The 20,994-nt window shown below is 40.1% G+C and overlaps 1 protein-coding gene across 17 annotated transcripts in view; it reads left to right on the top strand.

Annotated features, from left to right (window-relative positions):
• The window catches only part of LOC113015636 (abl interactor 2), a 33,304-nt gene that overhangs the window by 9,761 nt on the left and 2,549 nt on the right, over positions 1 to 20,994 (top strand). For 2 of the 17 annotated variants that reach the window (XM_026157701.2, XM_026157699.2), the window contains 7 exons: positions 1,400 to 1,503; positions 5,841 to 5,987; positions 8,613 to 8,737; positions 8,983 to 9,189; positions 16,665 to 16,829; positions 18,445 to 18,531; positions 20,656 to 20,835. In XM_026157701.2, the coding sequence (XP_026013486.1) occupies positions 1,400 to 1,503; positions 5,841 to 5,987; positions 8,613 to 8,737; positions 8,983 to 9,189; positions 16,665 to 16,829; positions 18,445 to 18,531; positions 20,656 to 20,835 (1,015 nt within the window). The remainder of the gene's footprint in view (positions 1 to 1,399; positions 1,504 to 5,840; positions 5,988 to 8,612; positions 8,738 to 8,982; positions 9,190 to 16,664; positions 16,830 to 18,444; positions 18,532 to 20,655; positions 20,836 to 20,994) is intronic. The other 15 variants (XM_080296983.1, XM_026157703.2, XM_026157707.2 and 12 more) reach the window with 10 other exon arrangements.

The raw sequence follows: 20,994 nt of genomic DNA, 5'->3' as shown, positions 1-20,994 counted from the left end.
AAAAATGCTTTAACCTCCTAGGACCTGGCGTCCACATACATGGACATCACATTTTGGGTTATTTAGAGTAAAATACTAAATTTTGCTCTACAAGGGCCTGATATCCACTTACAAGGACATTATACTGCTACTGTTCTATCAAAATTTTAAACGAATATCCTCATATGTGGCTCTTATTTTTCTTAAAATCAAAAATAAGGTTGAAAAAAAATCTGGTAATTCTTTATTTTTACATTCATCGGGCCCCAATATGCCCAAATATCAAAGAGAAATTAAAAATGCATGTCGTGGAAGAGTTCGGGTCTTAGGAGGTTAAAAATGAACTTGTGAAAAATCCTTTTCCTGTCACATTTTTAATGCACAAAAAAGTAGAAATATCAGTATTCGCTTCATGTTGTCGTTTTTGGAAATAAAACCTGGAAAAACCTTGAAAGATGCAAAATTTACAGCTGGTATGAGAGGAAATGCAAATGCATTACACCATAATTTGGAGCATATTTGCATCCATGTGTCGCGTAAACTGCAATTTATATTTGATTACTACAACCACAATTGAATCACAACAACCAGCTTTGTATCATCAACACCAACTGTTATGATTTTATATTTTAGTTGATGATGATGATGATAATAATATTGTGTTACATAGGAGAGCCTAATTTGACTCTGACACTTCTGTTATGCCTTTCAACAGACTGTCTGACTTGGATAAGCCTACTGAAGGCCGTCTCCCTGTACTTTGTCGTGCTATGACTAAAAAAAACCCCAAACTTTTATGTGCTTTGACCTAATTTAACATTTTAGCAACTTTTAATTTGAATTTGTGGCAATTTGTGAATCTGTGACAGAACGTAAAGAAAAGCAGAAAGTTTCAAGACCTTTATTATCATTATCCAACAGAAAGCTGGTTGTAATGACCAAGTGTGCAAAGGCAAAATCTATCCATCAGCACTTCTAAAACCAGCCAATTAGCATGTAATATATTTTCTTTCTTTTTAAACTGCTTCAAGTCTTAGTCACCCACATTTATTCAGCATTCATATATTATCTATACCTAAGCACTTTATCTAACATTCACACAATCACACTCATACTCGCTGGATGCACCTCCTCCCAATGCCTCCATGCAGCCGATGCAAATTCACCAACCTTCCGATCAGTAGATGACCTGCTCTTACCAACTGAGCCTTAGTGTGGACGATGGAGATGAATTCTTGTTACTTGGGCAGATGTTGTTACCTCCTCATGCTAACCTAAGCTGCCTCCTATAGGAGTGCTGTTGATCTTATCTTCTAACTCTCATCACAAAATAAAGGATAATTTGAAGGTTGACAGCTGTGTAAGAAGTCTAATGGTTAACCAGCAGATTTCTAAACCAATGTCCACCTACCTGCCACAGGCCAGCGCTCAGAACATGAAGGCTGGAGGAGGCGGACTCCCTCGCACCAACCCCCCCACACAGAAGCCCCCGAGCCCACCCATGACGGGGAAAGGGACGCTTGGGTATGTAAGCTGTGCAACCACCTTGATGTGTGTTGAGACGTACGTACGGCGTGCAGAGTCGGTTTTGGGAGGGTAACGACAAGACCTGTCATATGGACGTGGTTACTCCCAGTTTCATCATCGCTCCTTTACCTCCTGGTTTAATTACCGGTAGTCTCTTCAGGGTGGTTTCAAATCTGTTTTAGGGCCAGTTCACATTTCTGTGCTGCTGAGACAACCTCATTTCTTTTATACAAGAAATATTTTTACATCAAGCTGCATGCTGAATTTTGGATTTGTTAGGGTTTCTCGCTCTCAGCCATGCACCATGCATCTTTTAAATAGGTTTCCCTAAATTCTAAAGAGTTGGTTTTTTTTTTTTTTGTTTGTTTGTTTTTTTTTGTGTGCAAGTGTGTTAAAGTTTGCTCTTTTTGGGATGCTTAAAGTTGTCTTTTGATAATCTACTTGATATGAATATAAGCAGCAGTGTTTGCAAAATACGAGCTGATGTCTGTTCACAATTTTCTTTTTTTTCTTCTTCTTCTTCTTCTTCTTGTTTTTTTTTTTTTGTTTTTTTTTTTTGTTTTTTTTTGTTTTGTTTTGTTTGTTTGTTTTTTGTGTTTTGTTTGTACCCAATTTAATACCTGGCTTTTTTTCTTTTTTCTGGCATTCAAGACCAGAACAAGGATTTTTAAATCCCTTATTTTAGGAAAAGAAACTTTATATTTTGGGGTTTGTAGAAGAAGAGATTGGTTTTGTATTGGTTGTCATCTAAAGAAAAAAAAAAAAAAGCTCTTTTATTCTATTTTTAGTTCAAACTTGTTAAACTCCTCCTGACTGAAATTAGATCAGACATCAAAATGAAAAAGCATCAAATGGGAAAAACAAACAATATTGTTAATTTTAATTTCTATCAGCTTCACTTTAAGAAGACAATTAGCTGCGTTAAACCCATCAAATCCTGCCTGCCTAGCAGTACAGATACATGGTTGATATTAGCCTATTTTACCCTGTCACTATTTATATCCCAGCACTGGTGTATGCATGCTGGCTGATGAGTAAAAAGAAACTGATGTACTTACATGCTTAACTAATATTTTCCCAACTGAAAATAAAAAATTAGAATAAAATACAGAAGATTCAGTTGAACAAAATGGAAAATGTACAAACGCCGACCTTCTGTCCAAATTCAGCTTCTATATATAAGACCTGTGGTACTTTCGGTGATCGTCAAGTTGAGTACAAACAACGTACATTTAAAATGACACAAACAAAAAATGGCATTCGCAAGGGGGTTGCTGAATACCAAAATCAACTGGGATTTATAACAAATCTTTTATAAAGTTTGTTAACAATCACTTCATGTGTGACGATCTTCGTGCAACTTTTCATTCAGATTGGCCGACCCATTAATTAGGAAGTAAGGTACATATTATATATATTGCACTGCATTATACAAAAGTAATGATCATTATGATCACAAGGTATTTAAAGCTAAAAAAAAAAAAAAAATCTAAGTGTAAATCATACCAGCTGTGATCCCATTATTTCTTAAAGGCATCTTAAAAAGGAAAAAAAAGTTTTTTGTTTGTTTGTTTGTTTTGTTTTTGTTTTTTTTTTATAAATCCCGGATCAGCCCCCATTCTTATTGCATTTTGTTTATTAAAATTGAAGATTTTTTTTTTCCTTTCTAGTTTGCTCTGATAATGTCATTTTCAACTGATTGAGTCTTTTTCCAAAAATGTCTTTTTGAGTCATCATCATTATTTAACTATAAAATGTATCTTTCAGCTCATATCTTGTTCATGCTGCTAAGTAATTACAGTGAATGTATTTTATCTTAACCATTAAATTGAGCACTATCAGCCAGATTTAGCCATACGGGCAGGCTGTGACAGGTTAATGGCTTTAATAGACTTTAATTTTAACTGTATAATGTAGGTGTAGTTTTGGAGCAACTTTAATTAGAGTGTCACTTTTCACTGAAGTTTTGTGGTCCTTTCTTAGTTTTGGAGTATTCTAATGTTATGTTCTGTGTCGGAGCTCATGGAAGCTGCAGAGGTGTTTGGTGTTGTCTGTCTTGTGCCTGACTGTTGGAGGTGTGTTTTATCCCACAGGAACTCTGCTAGTGCACCTCATAATGCTGTGTGTGTGTATGTCTTACCCTTGGGACAGTCCTATGTATGATGTGCTGTTTGTGTTTCTGTGGAAAAAGTGTGTGTGTGTGTGTGTGTGTCTCCTTCTGTCCCTTCAAGACGCATGCCGATCAACCACAGCTGCAACCCTCCATGACGCACCTTCAGCCGCAGCCTGTGGCTACAGGCGGACATCCTCTGTGTGATTTTTAATTTGTCGCCTTCTCCTCTGTTACTCAACTACCTCAGTTTTCATTTTGAGTTGTGTGTTTGTGACCCAGCTCGCCCACTCCTGGCTGCCCCATATTCCTCATAGCAGCGTTTTGCCATGGCAACAGTGCTCAGAGATGGGTCACCCCACTGTGTCAGCTGGGAAATTTACATCCAGCACATCTTATTGCAGGCCCAGATCAATAAAACCTCAGGGTTATGTTTTTTTTTCTATCCCTCCCATGTTAAAAACTGATCATCGTAGAGCTGCTGCTGGCTGAAAAAACACATTTCCAGGTTTTTATTCAAGGAGTTTATAGTTCAGAAGATGTGGGTGGGAACAATTGGGAACACTTTAGGGATTTAAACCTGTTGCTCTGATTTTATTATTTTAGTTCCCTTGAACAATTTCATAAATTCAGGATTGCTTTTGCTAATTTACACTGAGAGTCTAAGTGTTGAAGTTACTACATAACTCAGGAATTGTTGCTAAGTGACTAAAATTGAGTGGCATCATAATATTTCATACAGGAATACTTTTGTTTTGTTTTTATCATTTCATGAAAAAAAGAGTATATAAACACAAACTGTACTAGCAGTAATACAGATTTTTTAAATTAAAATTTTCTTTGTTCCAATCATTCTTGAAAAAGGTTTAAATGCTAGCATCAATTTAACATCATGAACCAGATGAGCTTGTGACTCCATAACACTGTGATCAATGAAAAATACAGTCCCTTTTAAATATCTTTGAAGTTAGTGCCAGCAAGATGGAAAAAAAAAAAAACAAGCTTCATCTCTCATTGATCTTCATCAGGGGTGTCAGACTCAGTTTTTGTAATGAGCCACATAAAGCACAGTTTGGTCTCAAGGGAGCCAGGCCAGTAAAGCAACTGCACCATAAACTGCCTTTGTTGTTATGTAAACCACAAGTAAACTTTGTCTTTGAGTGAACTAGGGGCTCTATAAAAGCACAGTACAGTTACTGTAGAGTTTTTAGAGCCAAACGGATAACGTGGGTTTACTCTTTATGATAAGAATTGGAAATGCTTGTCACATTTTCACCCTAGCGTAATGCTAGTGTAACCTAACCGTGAAGGGCAATGCACTTTGTTCAAAAGCTAAACATATATAAAAACTAGATTGCAGTTTGCCTCGTCATGCTTATTATATTTAACTGACACGAACCTGAAACTAGCTCGTACAACGTTTGAAACTTGCAGTCAGTCTACTATCAGTTTTGCAATGGAATGAGGTTGAGCAACAAGGTCTGCATGACAACAGTTTAACTGCAAAATGACATAAGAACTCAGTAACTTTGGTTTTATATAGGATACAACAGTTGGAAACCAGTCCAGTTGGTTCCCCTGTTGTAAAGAAACTAATTGTAGACAGGTTGGAGACTGACTCGAGTTGATTGCGAACTTTCACCAACCTGTCTGGGAGTGATTGCAAACAGTTTGAGTCGAACTGTGATTGTTTGCAGACAGGTTGCAATTGTTTTGTGATTTAATGTGGTTTTCAAATGCAAAAAGAATGTAATTGCAATCAATGGGCAACCACAACCACGTCCTGTTTTTATCCTAGTGTGACTGTGCCATGAACCACAATTGTCCAGCTGTAAAATAGATACAGTTTTACGTAAACAATAAATGTCTTATAAATCAACAAATCAAACATGTCAGTAAAACTAGTTTTAATTGTAGTAGTTGCTTGATTTCATTAAGTGCAAACAAACTCATGGTGTATCTCCTTGGGAGTGTGTTTTTCAGCTGACAGCAGCCACGTCATTTCTGACTCCGCCCCCCTCACCTGTGGACCCCAGCCAGCCCCAGTGTTTCACCACCTGTCATCACCCATTTTTTTTTGTTTTTTTTTTAAGTTTGCACTTGTTTGTTTCTTGCTCTCCTCCTCCCTCTCCCCCCTCCCCTCCCCCTACACTTCTCTATGGATGCCCTCCTTTCTCCCCCCCTCCCCTTCCTCTCGACTCCTGTCCTCCTGACCCTCTCGCAGGCGCCACTCCCCCTATAGGACTCTTGAGCCGGTGCGTCCACCCGTTGTCCCTAACGACTACGTCTCAAGCCCGACGCGCAACATGGCGCACCCCCAGCAGAGCCCTGCACGCACTGCATCTGTTAATCAGAGGAACCGCACGTACAGGTACCCCCACCCCACTTCCCAGCATGCCTCTCTACACTTTTTAAACAAGCCCCCCACCCCCCTTTTGCCCCACTCTACTTGCCTTTTCTTCTTCTCCCCTCCTACACTTAAAAATGCGATCCAGCTTCTGAGCACTTTCTCTGATATGGTACCTCGTTGAAATTATAACCACTCTTACTTCCTAAAACTCACATCCAGGCCCACATCAGCAGCTCCAGCTCCCAGGAGAAGCCCAGACTGACACATTATTTAGAAACCTCCTCACCTGTTTGCTCCCCTCGCTGCTCAGATAACAACAAAGAAACAAGCATGAGGTAGAGATGCAGAGCTTTATTTAGCTTGGCTAGACACAGGTTCCTATGGTAATAGTCATTAAATAGGCAGCGTCGCCCCCACAGTCCTGTCAATCCACTGTCAGTTCATCTCCCAAGATGAAGCTTTTTCATGCCCAACACGGAGTGATATTCTTAGATCCACCCTGCCTGCCGTCTCAGAAGTAAAAGCAAGAGGGGTTTTGGGAGGGGGAAAACAACATGGAAAGTTTCGTCACGGTGTCCCATCTGTTGGCCAAACGTTTCAAGTATTTCTAGAAATAGGAAAACTTCCCCGACTCTCCTCTCAGCACGAGTGTGTATCTGCTCCACTCATCCATAGCTCATCTTCTTCATCTCTCAGCCATGCGCTCTCCCGCCTGTCAACAGAAAGTCTGCCCCATGTTTCATGATCTTTCCTGCTGCTTTTACGGCGTCTCATATCTGTCTTTGTCCCGTGTTGCCACTGCGTCAGCTGTGTCATGTGTTCCTGTGAAGGCTTCCAGCTGCCCCCACTTTTTCTTTTAATATTGTCACTGTCACATAGTCATTTCAAAGGCATACAGCTCACGCTAACACATCAATGCTCTTGAGGGTGCTACATTAATGAAGTGAGTTATTAAGAACAGAAAAGACAGCTGAACTGTGTGTTGCTTGAGGCTGGTTGCAGATTGAATATAAAACTGTATTAGAGAGGTGAATTATTTATAGATCTAAATTTCACTTGGAAATAAATGATGTGAACCTGGGAACAATGTCAGGAACTTTCAGGAAATGTCTGTTGTTTTCCCCAAAGGATCAAAGGATTAAAAATCAGCCAGTTTCAGTGTAAACAGTTACTCCAGCATCTTTTCAAGATTGGGATTGGGGATCTGAGTTCAACAAAACTTTACAAGACCAACACTGGTGTGTGTGTGTGTGTGTGTGTGTGTGTGTGTGTGTGTGTGTTTGCATTTTTATGTGTGTCAATATTTTATGTATTTTTTTTTAGAAAAGAAAGAAGTGGAGGTTAGAAAACAAAGCACCATGTGATATCCTGAGTTGTTGGTGTTCCTATATCGCCATGCTAATATTGGTCACTGATTAACATGCAACTGACCAATGATGCTGTTGTAGCATTCATTTAGCATTAGCCCAGAATTTAGCTAATGCTATTAAAAGCTGTCACTAGCAAAGCAACAATAGTAACCTTAATTTGGCCACAAACCTAATTTTATAATGTATTTGGTATAAAAGTTTGATCGGGGGAATTTTTTTTTTATTTTTTATTTTTTTACTACAGTAAACACTGTATTCGGTTCTTGGTCTCAGTTGTTTTTAGGTCTTAATGATTGTAAAATTAATCTTTTAAATAAAATAAAAATATAAAAATAATAAGAAATTAGCATATACTCGAGAGTGTGGTTACCCTGTGATTGACAAGTTCTTTTGTTATGAGACGGCAGATTCATCTCTCTGTTGAACAGCATTTGGCTGCACTTAAAAAAACAAGTTTAAGTCTTGTGTTCCTTCATTTGTTTTTGCAATTACTATGCAGATTGTTGTCATAGTCAACAACTGACTCATCCTGCTAACAGTGCTAGCCAGGTAGCAAGTGGTAGGTGATCAGCTGGACCCTTTTTGTTGGATATTCACATCTGATTTGAAATAAAACAAAAGAAAAATTTCAAATTCTTTGATTCAGTTTATGATGCACTATCTGGTGCCCCTGGACACATCATCAGTGATGTAACCTGGGGTCATTGGGGGTTTTGGGTCTTTCAACAATCTCTCTTCTGACAGAACAGACAACCTGGTGTCTCCACCTTTCCCCCATGTGAAGAGAACTGTATCAAAACTGTATTTCAAAGGCAAGTAGATTACTTAACAGAGGCTAGAGCCATCTTTTTATACAGTCTATTTGCAAGTGCAAAATTGTTAATTTAAAATCATAACTGAGACCATTCACACGTCTTGTTCACAGCACGGTTTTTGCCCCTTCTTGAGTAGTTTTGTACTCACACTCAAGTTTACTTTTGAGTCCTTATACCAAAATATCCTGCTGTCAGTATAAAGCACAGACTGTCACTTTTCCACGCGTCAGTAGTTCTCAAAGTTCCTGACTTTTGTTCCTGTGGCTCTGTAGTTGGGTTAAAAAAAGCTCCATACTGGTTTCAGGGCAGACTGCAACCATGTTACATGTAGGCTGTATTATTTCCTGTGATTGTTAACAAATGGTGCAGTTTTGTTTTTTTTTTTGTTTTTTTTTTCCTCTTCCAATTTCTGCTGGTGTGTTTGTTTGTGGACTGACACATTTTTGCCGACCCATCGACAGCAGTGGGAGCAGCGGAGGCAGCCACCCCAGCAGCAGTCGCAGCAGCAGCCGAGAGAACAGCGGCAGTGGCAGCGTGGGCGTGCCCATCGCCGTTCCAACCCCAGCCCCACCCAACGTTTTCCCAGGTAACCCCCTTTTTTTGTCCCCCTTCCTCTCTTCTCTGAGCTGCAGGACCTTATTGTGACTGAAACGTACTAACTACACTAATCTTTGTTGAGTAATCTGGGAGTACTGCTCACTCTGGCTTTCATTAGTCGAATCGGTGTGCACAAACTCTGGATTGAATTTCTCTCCCCTTCTCACCCTTCTCTTAACCTCCCTTCACTTATCTTTCCTCCCCCTTTGTATCCTTGCACGATTCCCCCTTCAGGTTCAGCCCCTGCCCAGTCCAACGCAACCAAACCTCCCCCAAACACTGCCACAGCCCCTGGGCCCCCTTCCTCTGCCCTAGACGGACCCCCACAAGCCCCCAATCCCCCTGTAGAGATCCCGCCTGTACCCCCACCCCCTCCCCAACTCCCTGCCTCCACGGTACCTACTGGCACAGGCCCTGCTACTTATGGCAACCCTGCACAAGGTGAGTGCGACTCCCTCCTCACCCCCTGCACGCCCTCCATCCCGCCTTCCGTGACGTGCTTGTGTGATCCCAGTGTGCTCATTCATCACCCTAATTTATTTACTCATTTATTTTTCATCTGGAAGTCTGAATTAGTTCTTGAAAGATTTTCAGATCTAAAATTTGTTTCAGTTTAAATTTAGAAATTCAACCTGTTGAATGTTTTTAATGGCAGGAAAAAAGGATTTATTGTACCTGCGACTACACCAGTCATTTTGAAACTACAGGTAGCTGTGCAGAAGACACAAAAAATGAAGTTATACTGTGGACCTGAATACATTTCAGCATAAAAGCTGGCTTAAGCAAATAATGATTACAATAAGTAGCAGAAAATAACAAGCAAAACATAAACAATGATAGTTTATTTTTTACTCCATAAACTCTATTGTTTCCCCCGTGGTCCACCGAGTACCTGTGACATCTATATCTGAAAGTGATGAGTTTCTGAATTTCTTTGTGGATAAAGTTGATCATGTCCGTATGAGCATTGGTTCTTCAATACCATCTGTTTGTGTCTCTGGGCCACCTCCCCCTCATTTACTGTCAGTGTTTAACCCAATGACCATACGTGACCTTTCACTCCTGCTGGATAAAATGAAAATTACCACTTGTGCAAATGACATTCTACCTGCTGGGCTGTTTAAAAATGCTCTCTCTGTCATTGGCCCCTCTATTGTAGAGATATGCAATGCCTCTCTTTTAACATGTGTGGTCCCTACGTTCTGTAAGCATGCTGTTGTTGAGCCGATATTAAAAAAAGAGCAGTTTGGATCCAACTCAGCTTAAGAATTATAGGCCTATCTCTAAGCTTCCATTATTATCGAAAATTCTGGAAAAAGTAGTTGCAGATCAACTTACCACTTTTTTTTTTTTTTTTTTTTTTTTAGAAAAACATGAAATTTATGACCAATTTCAGTCAGGTTTCCGTAAAAGTCACTCAACAGAAACCGCATTACTTAAAGTCTCTAGTGACATTATGATGTCAGCTGACTCCGGAGCATCCTCAGTCATGGTTTTGTTGGACTTGACATCTGCCTTTGACACCATTGACCATACCATCCTGATTAACAGGCTCCGGGACGTAGTTGGTGTGTGCGGTCTGGCTTTGAAGTGGTTTCAGTCATACCTCTCCAACAGATCTTTTAGTGTTTTTGCGAATCGGTTTATGTCACATTCTAAAGATCTGACATGTGGGGTACCGCAGGGTTCAGTTCTGGGTCCTATTCTTTTTCTTTTGTACATGTTACCTCTAGGACTTATAATTAGGCAGTTCCCTGAGGTGTCTTATCACTGCTATGCTGATGATATTCAGCTCTATTGCTCTTTTAAGCCGATGGAAGTCCATAAACTGTCCTCTTTAATTAAATGTTTAGCTTCCATTGAACAGTGGCTTGGTGACAACTACTTACAGTTGAACTCTGAGAAGTCAGAAACATTAATTATTGCCCCGACAACCAGATATCTCTAATCAAACAGCATCTTGGTTCTCTTGGCTCATCTGTTCACCTGAGCCTCAGGTACCTTGGTGTGATGTTTGATTCTGCCATGTCCCTAGAACAACACTCTGGCCAGTTAATTAGGAACTGCCTTTTTCACCTAAGAAACATCTCCAAACTGCAAACTTTGCTGTCTGAGTTAGAAATGGTTATTCATGCTTATATTTCTTCTCGCTTAGATTATTGTAACAGCCTTTTTCTTTGTTTGAGGAAAAGGAATCTTGATCGTCTCCAGTTAGTCCAGAATGCTGCTGCAAGGCTTTTAACTAAGACACGAAAAAGAGAGCACATTACACCAGTGTTACGCTCATTACACTGGCTTCCAGTACATTTCAGAATTCATTTTAAAATCTTGGTACTGACTTTTAAAGCTTTGAATTGTGATGCCCCTGCTTACATTTCTGGGCCCGTATCCCTAAAGATTCTGAGAATCCTCTCAGAGAGCTCCTAACTTAACCTAAAAATTCCTTGCCAGGAGTTTTAGCTTAGAAGTGATTCCAGAACATTTTCAGTGAACTCTGAGCAAGGAATGGATGGAAAATCCTATCTTAGTGAGAAGGTGTGGTTGACCCCGTTGCTAGGTATGAGTCATCATTTCAAAAGCCGTGATTGGTTGATCCTACAAGTTTGATGGAAATGAGCTTTTGGTGATAATGAGCAAAGGATGTACCCTCAAATCAGTAAACATAATTATACACTCTAATCTTATGCTGACTGTAATTGTAAATAATATTTCACATTCAAGAAAATATCTGGAAAATGAATAGTAAGCTGTAGGGGTTATAGCCTAACATTAGAATCCAAAATATGTGAAAACTTAAACTCATTACACCCTGTTCAAATAATAATTCGTGTCTTATTTGCTCATATAAATATCCTAGCTGGCATATTTTGTACTTTCACTCCCATATGGACCCCGTTGAAAACAAGATGGCCTATCTCAAGGGGCTGTCCTTAATGAAGTATAAATCACAACGTTACAAGTCCAGTGTGGTCTTAACGAGGGTAACACGGCTCGGGCCCTGATCTTTTAGAACCCCCCGCTCCCTCTCGCAGCCTGAGATCTTCTAATCAAAGGCTGTTGGTAGTCCCTCGAACATATTTTAAAACCAGAGGTGATAGATCTTTTAGAGCGGTGGCCCCCAGGTTGTGGAATGCTCTCCCTCCATCATTACGTTGCCTTGATTGTATTTATTCTTTTAAAAAGCAACTTAAGACTCATTTATTTAGATTGGCTTTTAATTAGATTTGTGCTGTGTTTTATTATTAATGTATTTTATGTGTTTCTGTTTTATATTACTGTGAAGCACTTGAAGTGGTTTTTATCCTGTGAAAAGTGCTATATAAACTAGAAAGTGCATTTTCTGAAGAAACTGCAGTGTGAATGCTTGAATCTGAATGTATGCACTGAAATGAATTAATTACTGAATTTTGAGTTAAAAATATTGAATGAGATTAAAAAAAAAAAAAAAAAAACGAATTTAACCTGAAAACAAAGGTGCTGAACTGCTAAAAGCTGAAGGTTACACAGAAGGAGGAGTTGGAAAAAAACTGAAAATGTTTTAAATGTAAATTAGAAAACCTAAGAAATGAGAAAAGAACATTTAGAGTCAGAAAACATCTGAATGAATATTAAAAGGTCTTATTCTTTGAATCACTGAATGACTCAAATGTGATCCCTCCACTTTGATCCACACAGTTTAAAAAATTTAAAAGTGTGACCTTTAAAAGACACGGTGTTGGAAAGAGAACAACGATGGTGACGTTTTGAGGGTAAAATGATGGCTTTAACACTGTGGACACAGCAGCAGTTGAAAGAGAAGTGTTTAAGATGAATCTTGGCAGAGTGGCAGAGAGAGCTCGTTAAGCAGGCAGGTGTGAGCCTGGTTGCTATAGTGACCGCACCCAATGGCTCCATACACACGTACACAGACATGCACCTCACTTTTGCTGCTTAAAATGAACAGAAAAGTCAGGCCGAAACAAATCGTTCCCATATGAAAAGTACAAGTCGTATTGACGAAATTCTTTCACCGTGAGCGACAGCAGCTTCTAGTCTACTGAATTCTCAGTTTTCATGCCTGTGGAGTTTATTATATGGACGTGGTGACAGTGGAAAGACACCATGCTCTTCTGATTTTCAAACGAACCTTCTGAGCCATTTTAACATTAGAGTCTATGGAAGAGTTGGAGGGAGGAGGCTGTGCATTGGTGACATTTATGAAAGAACCATAACACCTAGTACAATAGTAAACACATTGGATGAAAGAGGACAGCGATGGCTACGTTTTGAGGGTAAAATCATACCTGTAGAGTAAACGCTGCGGACACAGCAGCAGTTTTAAAAAAGATTTTAAGATTAATTTTTTTGCTCCTCTCACTCTAGCAGTTGAGCTGTCTCACTCTAGCCCCAACATTCCGTCCCATACACACCCATTATAAATTTTGAAACGGGTGAAAAAACATCATGAAACTTAAACTGGAACTGAAGAAAAAGTATAATAGATATTGAAAAGATAAATACAAGTTGAATAGTTGAATGTCTTGTCTTCGTTTTAAAGTTTGAATGGTGGCTCTATGTCAATGTATGTGGAAGTAGTAAGAGTTTAAAAATGAGTAAGTTGAATGAGAATTTGAAGGGTCTCCCCATTGAAATACATGGGAAATTTTTGTTGAATAAAGTTGAATAAAATTAAAAATATAAATGTTAAAAATGAGAAAAATAGAAGCAGTCATGTCCAAAATAATAGGAATCTAACGATGTTTGAATGGTTTTTCTAAGTTGAACGGTTTTGAAGGAGTTAGATGCCAAAAAACGTACGGAATATGGAATAATAATAAAGATTTGAAGAACAATACTGTGAATGCTTTTCAAGCATTCACACTAATAAATTGATTTGATTTGATAACAATTTATAAACAGTTGAAACACAAAATTATACAGGACAGGATTCAGATGAATACATTAACTAGGATACGACCACAACTATTACTCTCCCTCAATGAATACAGTAACTACTGCTGCGTTCCCTCAATGATGACAAGTAGTCAAGTACAACTAGGTTCCCTTGACGATGACTACTACGACGATGTTCCCTTGACAAGTACTTCAACGACCACGACATTCCCTTGACGACTACGACGATGAATCAATTCCCTTACAGCTATGACAACTACATTACTTAGACTACAAAGACAACTATTACATTCCCTGAATGAATACAATAACTACTGTTGCGATCCCTAGATGACTCTGCTACGGTAGTCTACATTCACTTGATAACTACAAAAACCCATTAGTCTTCATATTGTTCAATTCAGGGTGAAGTAAAGAGGTTTCTGCTGTAAACGGCTTTGACACTTCTGTAAGCCAATTTATAAACCGCAGTCACTTAGTCTCAAGTACTTTTAGTGTGAAAGAAATGGACAGGAAGAAGTCCTTTACACAAGCAGAAAACAAACTAATACTAAGTTGAAATGAGCAGTTTAAACTGAACACAATGAAAATGTCAGAAATTTTAAGAAAAGGGGAGGTAAGGCTTTAATGTTTAAGATGGTACCTGATCATTTAAGTTTCTTTAAAAATGCTAGAAACAGTGAAGTGGTTATACGTGTCGAATGAATTCTCATGAAAGCTGTAAATTCCCAAAGATTTTGTATTTAAATTCAAAACTTGAGTGAAGTTTAAGATGATTATCTTTCAATATAACTGCAGTTTGTCTGGACTGTTCTCTGCAAAAACAAATTTGAATGTTTTATTTTAGACCTGGCAGTGATGCCACTGAAGTACTCAGAAAACCGAAAGTGCTCTGATAGGTGGAGCTGCATTATTTTAATTTGATGGTCTTCTATTCAGGATGTAGACTGGATTTAAAGCTCTGATGAGCACTGCGGTCGGTATTAAAAAGAAACTCTCACCTCATAAGGGCTGCACACATGAATTAAATATTGACTGCAAGAAATGACTTTAAAGAAGACGAGTCTCTTACCTGGGTGATTTTACTCAGTGTTAGAAAATACTTGTAAAACAGGTCTTTGACTGTACGTCTTTGCTGTAGTCTGTGGAACAGACAAAACAAACAAACTTCCACAAGTCCTGTTTGTGTGCAGCTCTTCTGCCATCTGCCTCCAACTTTCCATCATCCCGCTGCTGCTGCTAGATGCTCCACTCGTCCTCCCTCTCGGCCTCTCATAGGCCTCCAGCATCTCTGTCATGATGATGTTCTGATATTTAATGCATGAGCTGTGTGGTGATATGCTTTCTTGCTGTGTTTATTTATTTGTTCTTTTCTTAATGGTGTCCAGGTGATTTGTTCTTTTGTTTTTCTGTGGCTGGATGTTGTAATTATCTGGAAGGTGGAACTGCTGTTACCCAAATGTTAATATTTGAATTGGCTCAGAGAGAGATTTGGGACAAGTTAAGGGACATGTTACTCAGTTCTTTTTTTTTTTTTTTTCTCCCCCCTGACACTTTTCATTTAAAGGTGAGATGCAAAAAAAAAAAAGTATAAAATGCTAAATTTTCTAGTCAAAGGAGCTTGCAAAGAAAAGCGTCTGGACTTCTTTAAGTTGCTTGAAGACGTTTCACCTCTCATCCGAGAAGCTTCTTCAGTTCTAAGGTCAAATGGTGGAGAGTCCCAGATATAAACCTAGTGGGAGTGACCCCCCACAGAGGGACAAAAGGACCCCCTGATGATCCTCTAATCGCCTGAGCCAAGGTGTGAAACTGGGTGTGGGTCACAATCAGCCAGAGTTTCGGGTGAGTTCATTGTGAAACCTGGCCCCACCTTATCATGCGAATTCCTGAGATCAGATGGCCAGGATGTGAGTGGGCGTTGAGGCGTCTGGAGAGGGAACTCAAAACTGGATTATAGATGGCAGACAGTTTGTGTCGTAAGCCACCGCCTCTGTTCAAAGATGGTCGCTCACAGTGGATATAGATGCTTCTTTCACTCCTCTTTCAAACCATCTGTCCTCTCTGTCCAAAATGTGAACATTGGCATCCTCGAAAGAGTGTCCTTTATCCTTAAGATGCAGATGGACTGCTGAGTCTCATCCTGTGGAGGTGGCTCTTCTGTGTTGTGCCATGCGCTTGTGAAGTGGCTGTTTGGTCTCTCCAATGCAGAGGTCTGGGCATTCCTTTTTACACCAAGTTTTACACCAAGTTACAAATTAATTACAAACTTGGAGTAATTAGGACCCTACACCACCGGGCAGAACATGTTCCCTCTAAGCCTGAAGGAAAAAAGAAGGAACACACACATGTAAAGGAAACACTCAAAACGTGCGGCTATCCTAAATGGGCGTTCTGATTGGGACCCACACCCAGTTTCACACCTTGGCTCAGGTGATTAGAGGATCATCAGGGGGTCCTTTTGTCCCTCTGCGGGGGGTTACTCCCACTAGGTTTATATCTGGGACTCTCCACCATTTGACCTTAGAACTGAAGAAGCTTCTCGGATGAGAGGTGAAACGTCTTCAAGCAACTTAAAGAAGTCCAGACGCTTTTCTTTGCAAGCTCCTTTGACTACGATGACCTGGATGACTGAGAACCTTCACAGGCTAAATTTTCTAGTTTCACCTGCTGTTTTTCTGTAGAAATTTCTTCAGGAAAAAAACCAGAAAATTTTAAACAATTTAGCATTGAACCAAACCATTTAAGTATGTTTGGCTCAAAACGAAGAAATGTTAAACTTTGCAAATGGAAAAGGTATGTTTTCTTTCTTTTTTTATTTTTTTGTAAAACTGCAAAGTTTTGATACAAAATCCAATGAATTGCTCCTATGTGGCTGTTTAAAAATAGAACTTGAATAGATTGTTGTTGTTCAGAGCTGTATTCTTCTAATAAACTTGGTGTTGTAAGACAGCAGCATGATACTGCTGCCTGCACTTCCAGACTTACGTGGCTCTCTGCTGCCCCCTGCTGCCATCTTCTCTCAGGTGCTCCTCAGTTCTACAGCATGAACCGCCCCGCGCAGCAGCCTCCGAACCCTCCGGTGGGAGGCTCCCTGCCATACCGCCGACCCTCGTCCGTCACTGGTCAGCCCAACGTGACCCACAACCAGAACCAGCTTAACGGGGGGCCACACTTTGCCCAGAATCAAGGTACTGTGTGTGTGTGTTACTGTTTCATTTTTGGATTCCTATAGATAAGATTTTCATTCCCTATGAAGTCTGAACATATTCTCTGTCCTATAAATAAAGGTTTGGGCCAATGGTGATGCAGCTAATGGTTCTGTTATCAGTTAAATTGCAGACAACCTTCTAGTTAGTCGTTTTATTTATTGCTATATAAAATAGTGACTTAGGTTAAACACAATAAAACTAAAATATATTTGGTAGTTTAAGGCAAATAATCACAGTTTTTCTTTTAAGAATTGATCATTTTCCATATATTGATGGATCTTTGCAGCTCTACACGCGCGCGCAAACACACACACACACACACACACACACACCATGCTAAAAATGAGGAAGTGAATTTGTCTTTAACTTAAATAGACCAACCAATATTACACTCTGGCCACTTTATTAGGTACACCTTTTCACCTGCTCATTTACAAAAATATCTAATCAGCCAGTCACGTGGGAGCAAATCAGTGCATTTAGCCACGTAGGCAGGGGTTAGGTGTCCGGATGAAGCTCAAGCCAAGCATCAGAATGTGGAATAAAGGTTTAAGTGACTTGAACATGGCATGGTTGTTGGTCTGAGTATTTTATAAACTGTTGATCTGCTGGGATTTTGCAGCACAACCATGTCTAAGCTTTACAGATGATTGTCTGAAAAAGAGAAAATATCCAGAGGGGAGCAGATGTCTGGGTCAAGATGCTTTATTGGGGTTAGAGGAGCATGGTCCAACTGCTTCAAGCTTCAAACTTGTACTTGAAGGACTTGGGCTCTTCTTTTAGAATACAGGCGGCGGGGATTAGCTACTGGTAAACTAGAGAGATGGTTTAAAAAAAAAAAATGGTAAAATGAAATCTTATCTGTGCTCTGCTCGTGAGCACCAGTGTGTGAGCAGTGCATGATAAAGCTGCATTATTATCTCTGTTTCACTCAAGTCTTATCTGCTGATTTAAACTTCATTGAACCTTTAGGTTTTGTTTTTTTTGTGGGGTTGTGTCTGCATTTTCTATTAAACCCTCGCCTGTCTGGTTTTGTAGTCTGCCATTTCCCATCTGCTTCAGCGTCCTCAGCGGACTTCACCTCCTCACCAGCTCTCTGTCTGAAGAGCTGCTAAGTCTTTGTGTCTGCTGCTGCTGTCAGTCCTGCGATCTTCACCCATCAATTATTCCTTTGATTAGACTCAGACGCTTGTCTGACAGCCAGATGAAGAATGAGGACTTTAGGGCTCACATCATCTTCCTGATTGATTGAAGAAATATTTGGATCATAAAATGTCTGTGAAGCTCTCCAAAACGGTTCCATCTTTTAACATGTGACAATTGCTTTCTTTCTTGCCAATTCTTTGTGAAAATTTTAAGAGAATCCAATTTTCTTTTCTTTTTTTTTCTCTTTTTGGTTAATATTTTTTGGCATTTCATTAATAAATGTATAATTAAAGTAGCTGCAGGCCTCTGATGAGAACTCTGTTCTTTACTAAGTGTTCTTTAACTCTCTGCTGTGGTCTCTAACCTCTTCCTATTCACATCTGCCGCCTTCCTCTCTCTGGCCCGTCCCCTCCTCCTCCTCTGTGTATTGATTTCTGATTGGTGATAGCAGGCCCGCTCGTGCCCCCTCCCCCCTCCATGCAGATCACCCCTCAGCTGCCTCTGATGGGCTTTGTGGCCCGTGTTCAGGAGACTAGTAAGTGGCCTTTAGCTCTTTGCCCCCTCTGCATGACCTCCACTCAATCCCCTGTAGTGTGCGTTTTTGGGTTCTTGTTATGTGTGAATATTTTCTCAAGTAAACAACCACCAACATCAGCTGCTGCCCTCACATTCAGGCTTCGTTCTGAGCAGTTTTCTTTAAACTGTCTGATACGTTTGGATATTATGCCAGAAGTATGATTATAAGCTCCAGAAGACTCGAAGCGCGATAATTGATTCAAATCAATGAGATATTTCGGGCCTAAACACTCCAAGCATAGTATGACACTATTTTGCATGACAACATTATATTGATACAGGTTCACGAAATACAAAGGTTTTTGTTCAGAAGGAGAACGAAGATCACCTGCTGGACTGCGATTTCAGTCCAGCAGGTGGTGCTGTTAACTTTTTTCCTAGTGAGGTTGGCACCATCAGGAAGAAATTGGCAAAATGGGGGGACTTCTTTCTTCATCTGAGGCAAAGAATAAATCAGAGAAGCACTTCCTGCATTTAACTCGAAGACATGGACACGAATGTCGTGTGAATGTAAAATACTGCAAACACGAGGGCACTGTCAAACGACACCTGACAGATTTACCTTGACAAAAGGAAAAAAAAACACAATCTATCACCAACTTTATGTGCAAACACCAGCGTTCATGCAGCTCAAGATATTACAATCCAGCTGTCTGACACTGTCACAGAGGAAATCAAGCAGAAATTGTTGGGTTATTTGGAGCATGTGGAAATTATGTTTGTTTTTTCCTTTCTTTGGACAACACCAACACAAAGTTTGCATTACAGTGCAACAGCTACACCTGGAGCCAGACTTCACACTAGCATAACAGAAGTAACTATTCTGCCATTGGCAGCTGTTGGATCTACAGCTGCCTTAATTTGCATTTGGATTTTTTAAAATGTGTCGAGGCAGGTTCAGACGTGCTTTAGGGTTTGTGGTAACCATGCTATAGTACTGTAGACCGCACATGACTGTTAAATGATCTAAATGAGCACTTTTTCAATAGCATGGAGACAAATGTTATAATAGGATAGATTTTAAACGAACGTTTAGTTTAACAAAACTTGCGATCTCTTTCTTGTGTGGAGCAAACTTAAAAAAAACACCAGTACAAATAGAATTATCCAAAGGAACTAGAGGGAAAGCTGTAACCCTGTCAAAGTGCGTCATATGTCAGGAGAAGGTGACTAATGCTAATGTGGTGCTAACAAAAGAGGAACTTGGAAACAAAATGATTCCTCCTTAAACAAACAAACCAGATGGTGCAGGCCAGCTCGGTGCTAATGAAGTTTAGTGCAAATCCAATTTTGTGTGCGAAGGCAGGTAATCACAAATTTCTGATGTGTGAGTGGATAAGTGAACAGTGTGGTGGCAGAAAAGCTCTTTATAAAGGTTTTATAAAGGAAATCTGGGCCCAGGGGTCTCAGTTAACCTGATGTCTGCTTCACCCACCATCAGCATGCAGGTTGGGTGCCTTCATGTGAAAACGCCTTGTACCAGTATGCACAACACGCTGGGAACATAATGACTTTTGAGTGTTCGTTGAAGATTTTAGTTCCCCTTTCATGGGTTTTGCTCCAGAAACGTTTGAAACAACTTCTCTTACTGAGTAAAAGTAATGCAGAGCATGTGAGACTATGGACAGCACATCAGCTCCAGATGTCATGCTTTTAAAAACCAAAGGCTCATTTTTAGTGTAAAGGTGCAAAAGCAAGAAATGGAGAAGTGAAACTGGTCAGAGGAAAAGTATTTTAGGTTTTTCCCATTGGTTAAAATCTGAGAGGGATTTCAAAGCCTGAAGGTGGTGGATTGGCAGCAGATGGTGGTGGTTGACTGCTCGGTATCATGCGTGTAAGCAAAGAGTGTGAAGCATGATGAGAATAATGAGGCGTTTGTGTCGTCTTTCTGTAAATGCACGTTGAGCTGCTGCGTGCACTTTTTGTTTTCAGCATGTTTGTCCTCAGGTTCTCTGTAAAACTGACAAACACCCAGCATGGGCTGTTTCTGCATGACTGTAAGAGCTCCGCCTCTGAGCTTCTTCTCGTCTCTAACTGGTTGTCTCCCCCCCCCCTTACTGCCCAACCTGGAAACTACTCCTAGTCTCAGACGTGCCACCTCCACCAGCCGACGAGCCGGTGTTTGAGGAGCCCACGCCTCCTCCGCCGCCACCTGAAGACTACGAGGACGATGAGGATGAAGAGGAGTCGGCGGTGGTGGAGTACAGCGACCCCTACGCTGAGGAGGACCCGCCCTGGGCCCCACGCAACTACCTGGAGAAAGGTCTGCCTTTGCTGGTCAAGGAAATGTGTGTGATAAAATAAAATGTTGAAAGTGTAATGTGGAAGATTAGCGGGTCCAAGAGGGGAAAAATGGATTCAGGGAAGAATTTAAATTAAACAAACTTGAATATTTTCTGATAAAATAAGCAGAAAGAAATGT

Source organism: Astatotilapia calliptera, chromosome 23 (genome assembly GCF_964374335.1).
Source record: "Astatotilapia calliptera chromosome 23, fAstCal68.1, whole genome shotgun sequence".
NCBI lineage: Eukaryota > Metazoa > Chordata > Actinopteri > Cichliformes > Cichlidae > Astatotilapia > Astatotilapia calliptera.
The sequence above is the reverse complement of the archived record's forward strand: the minus strand, read 5'-3'. Positions and strand labels throughout refer to the sequence as shown.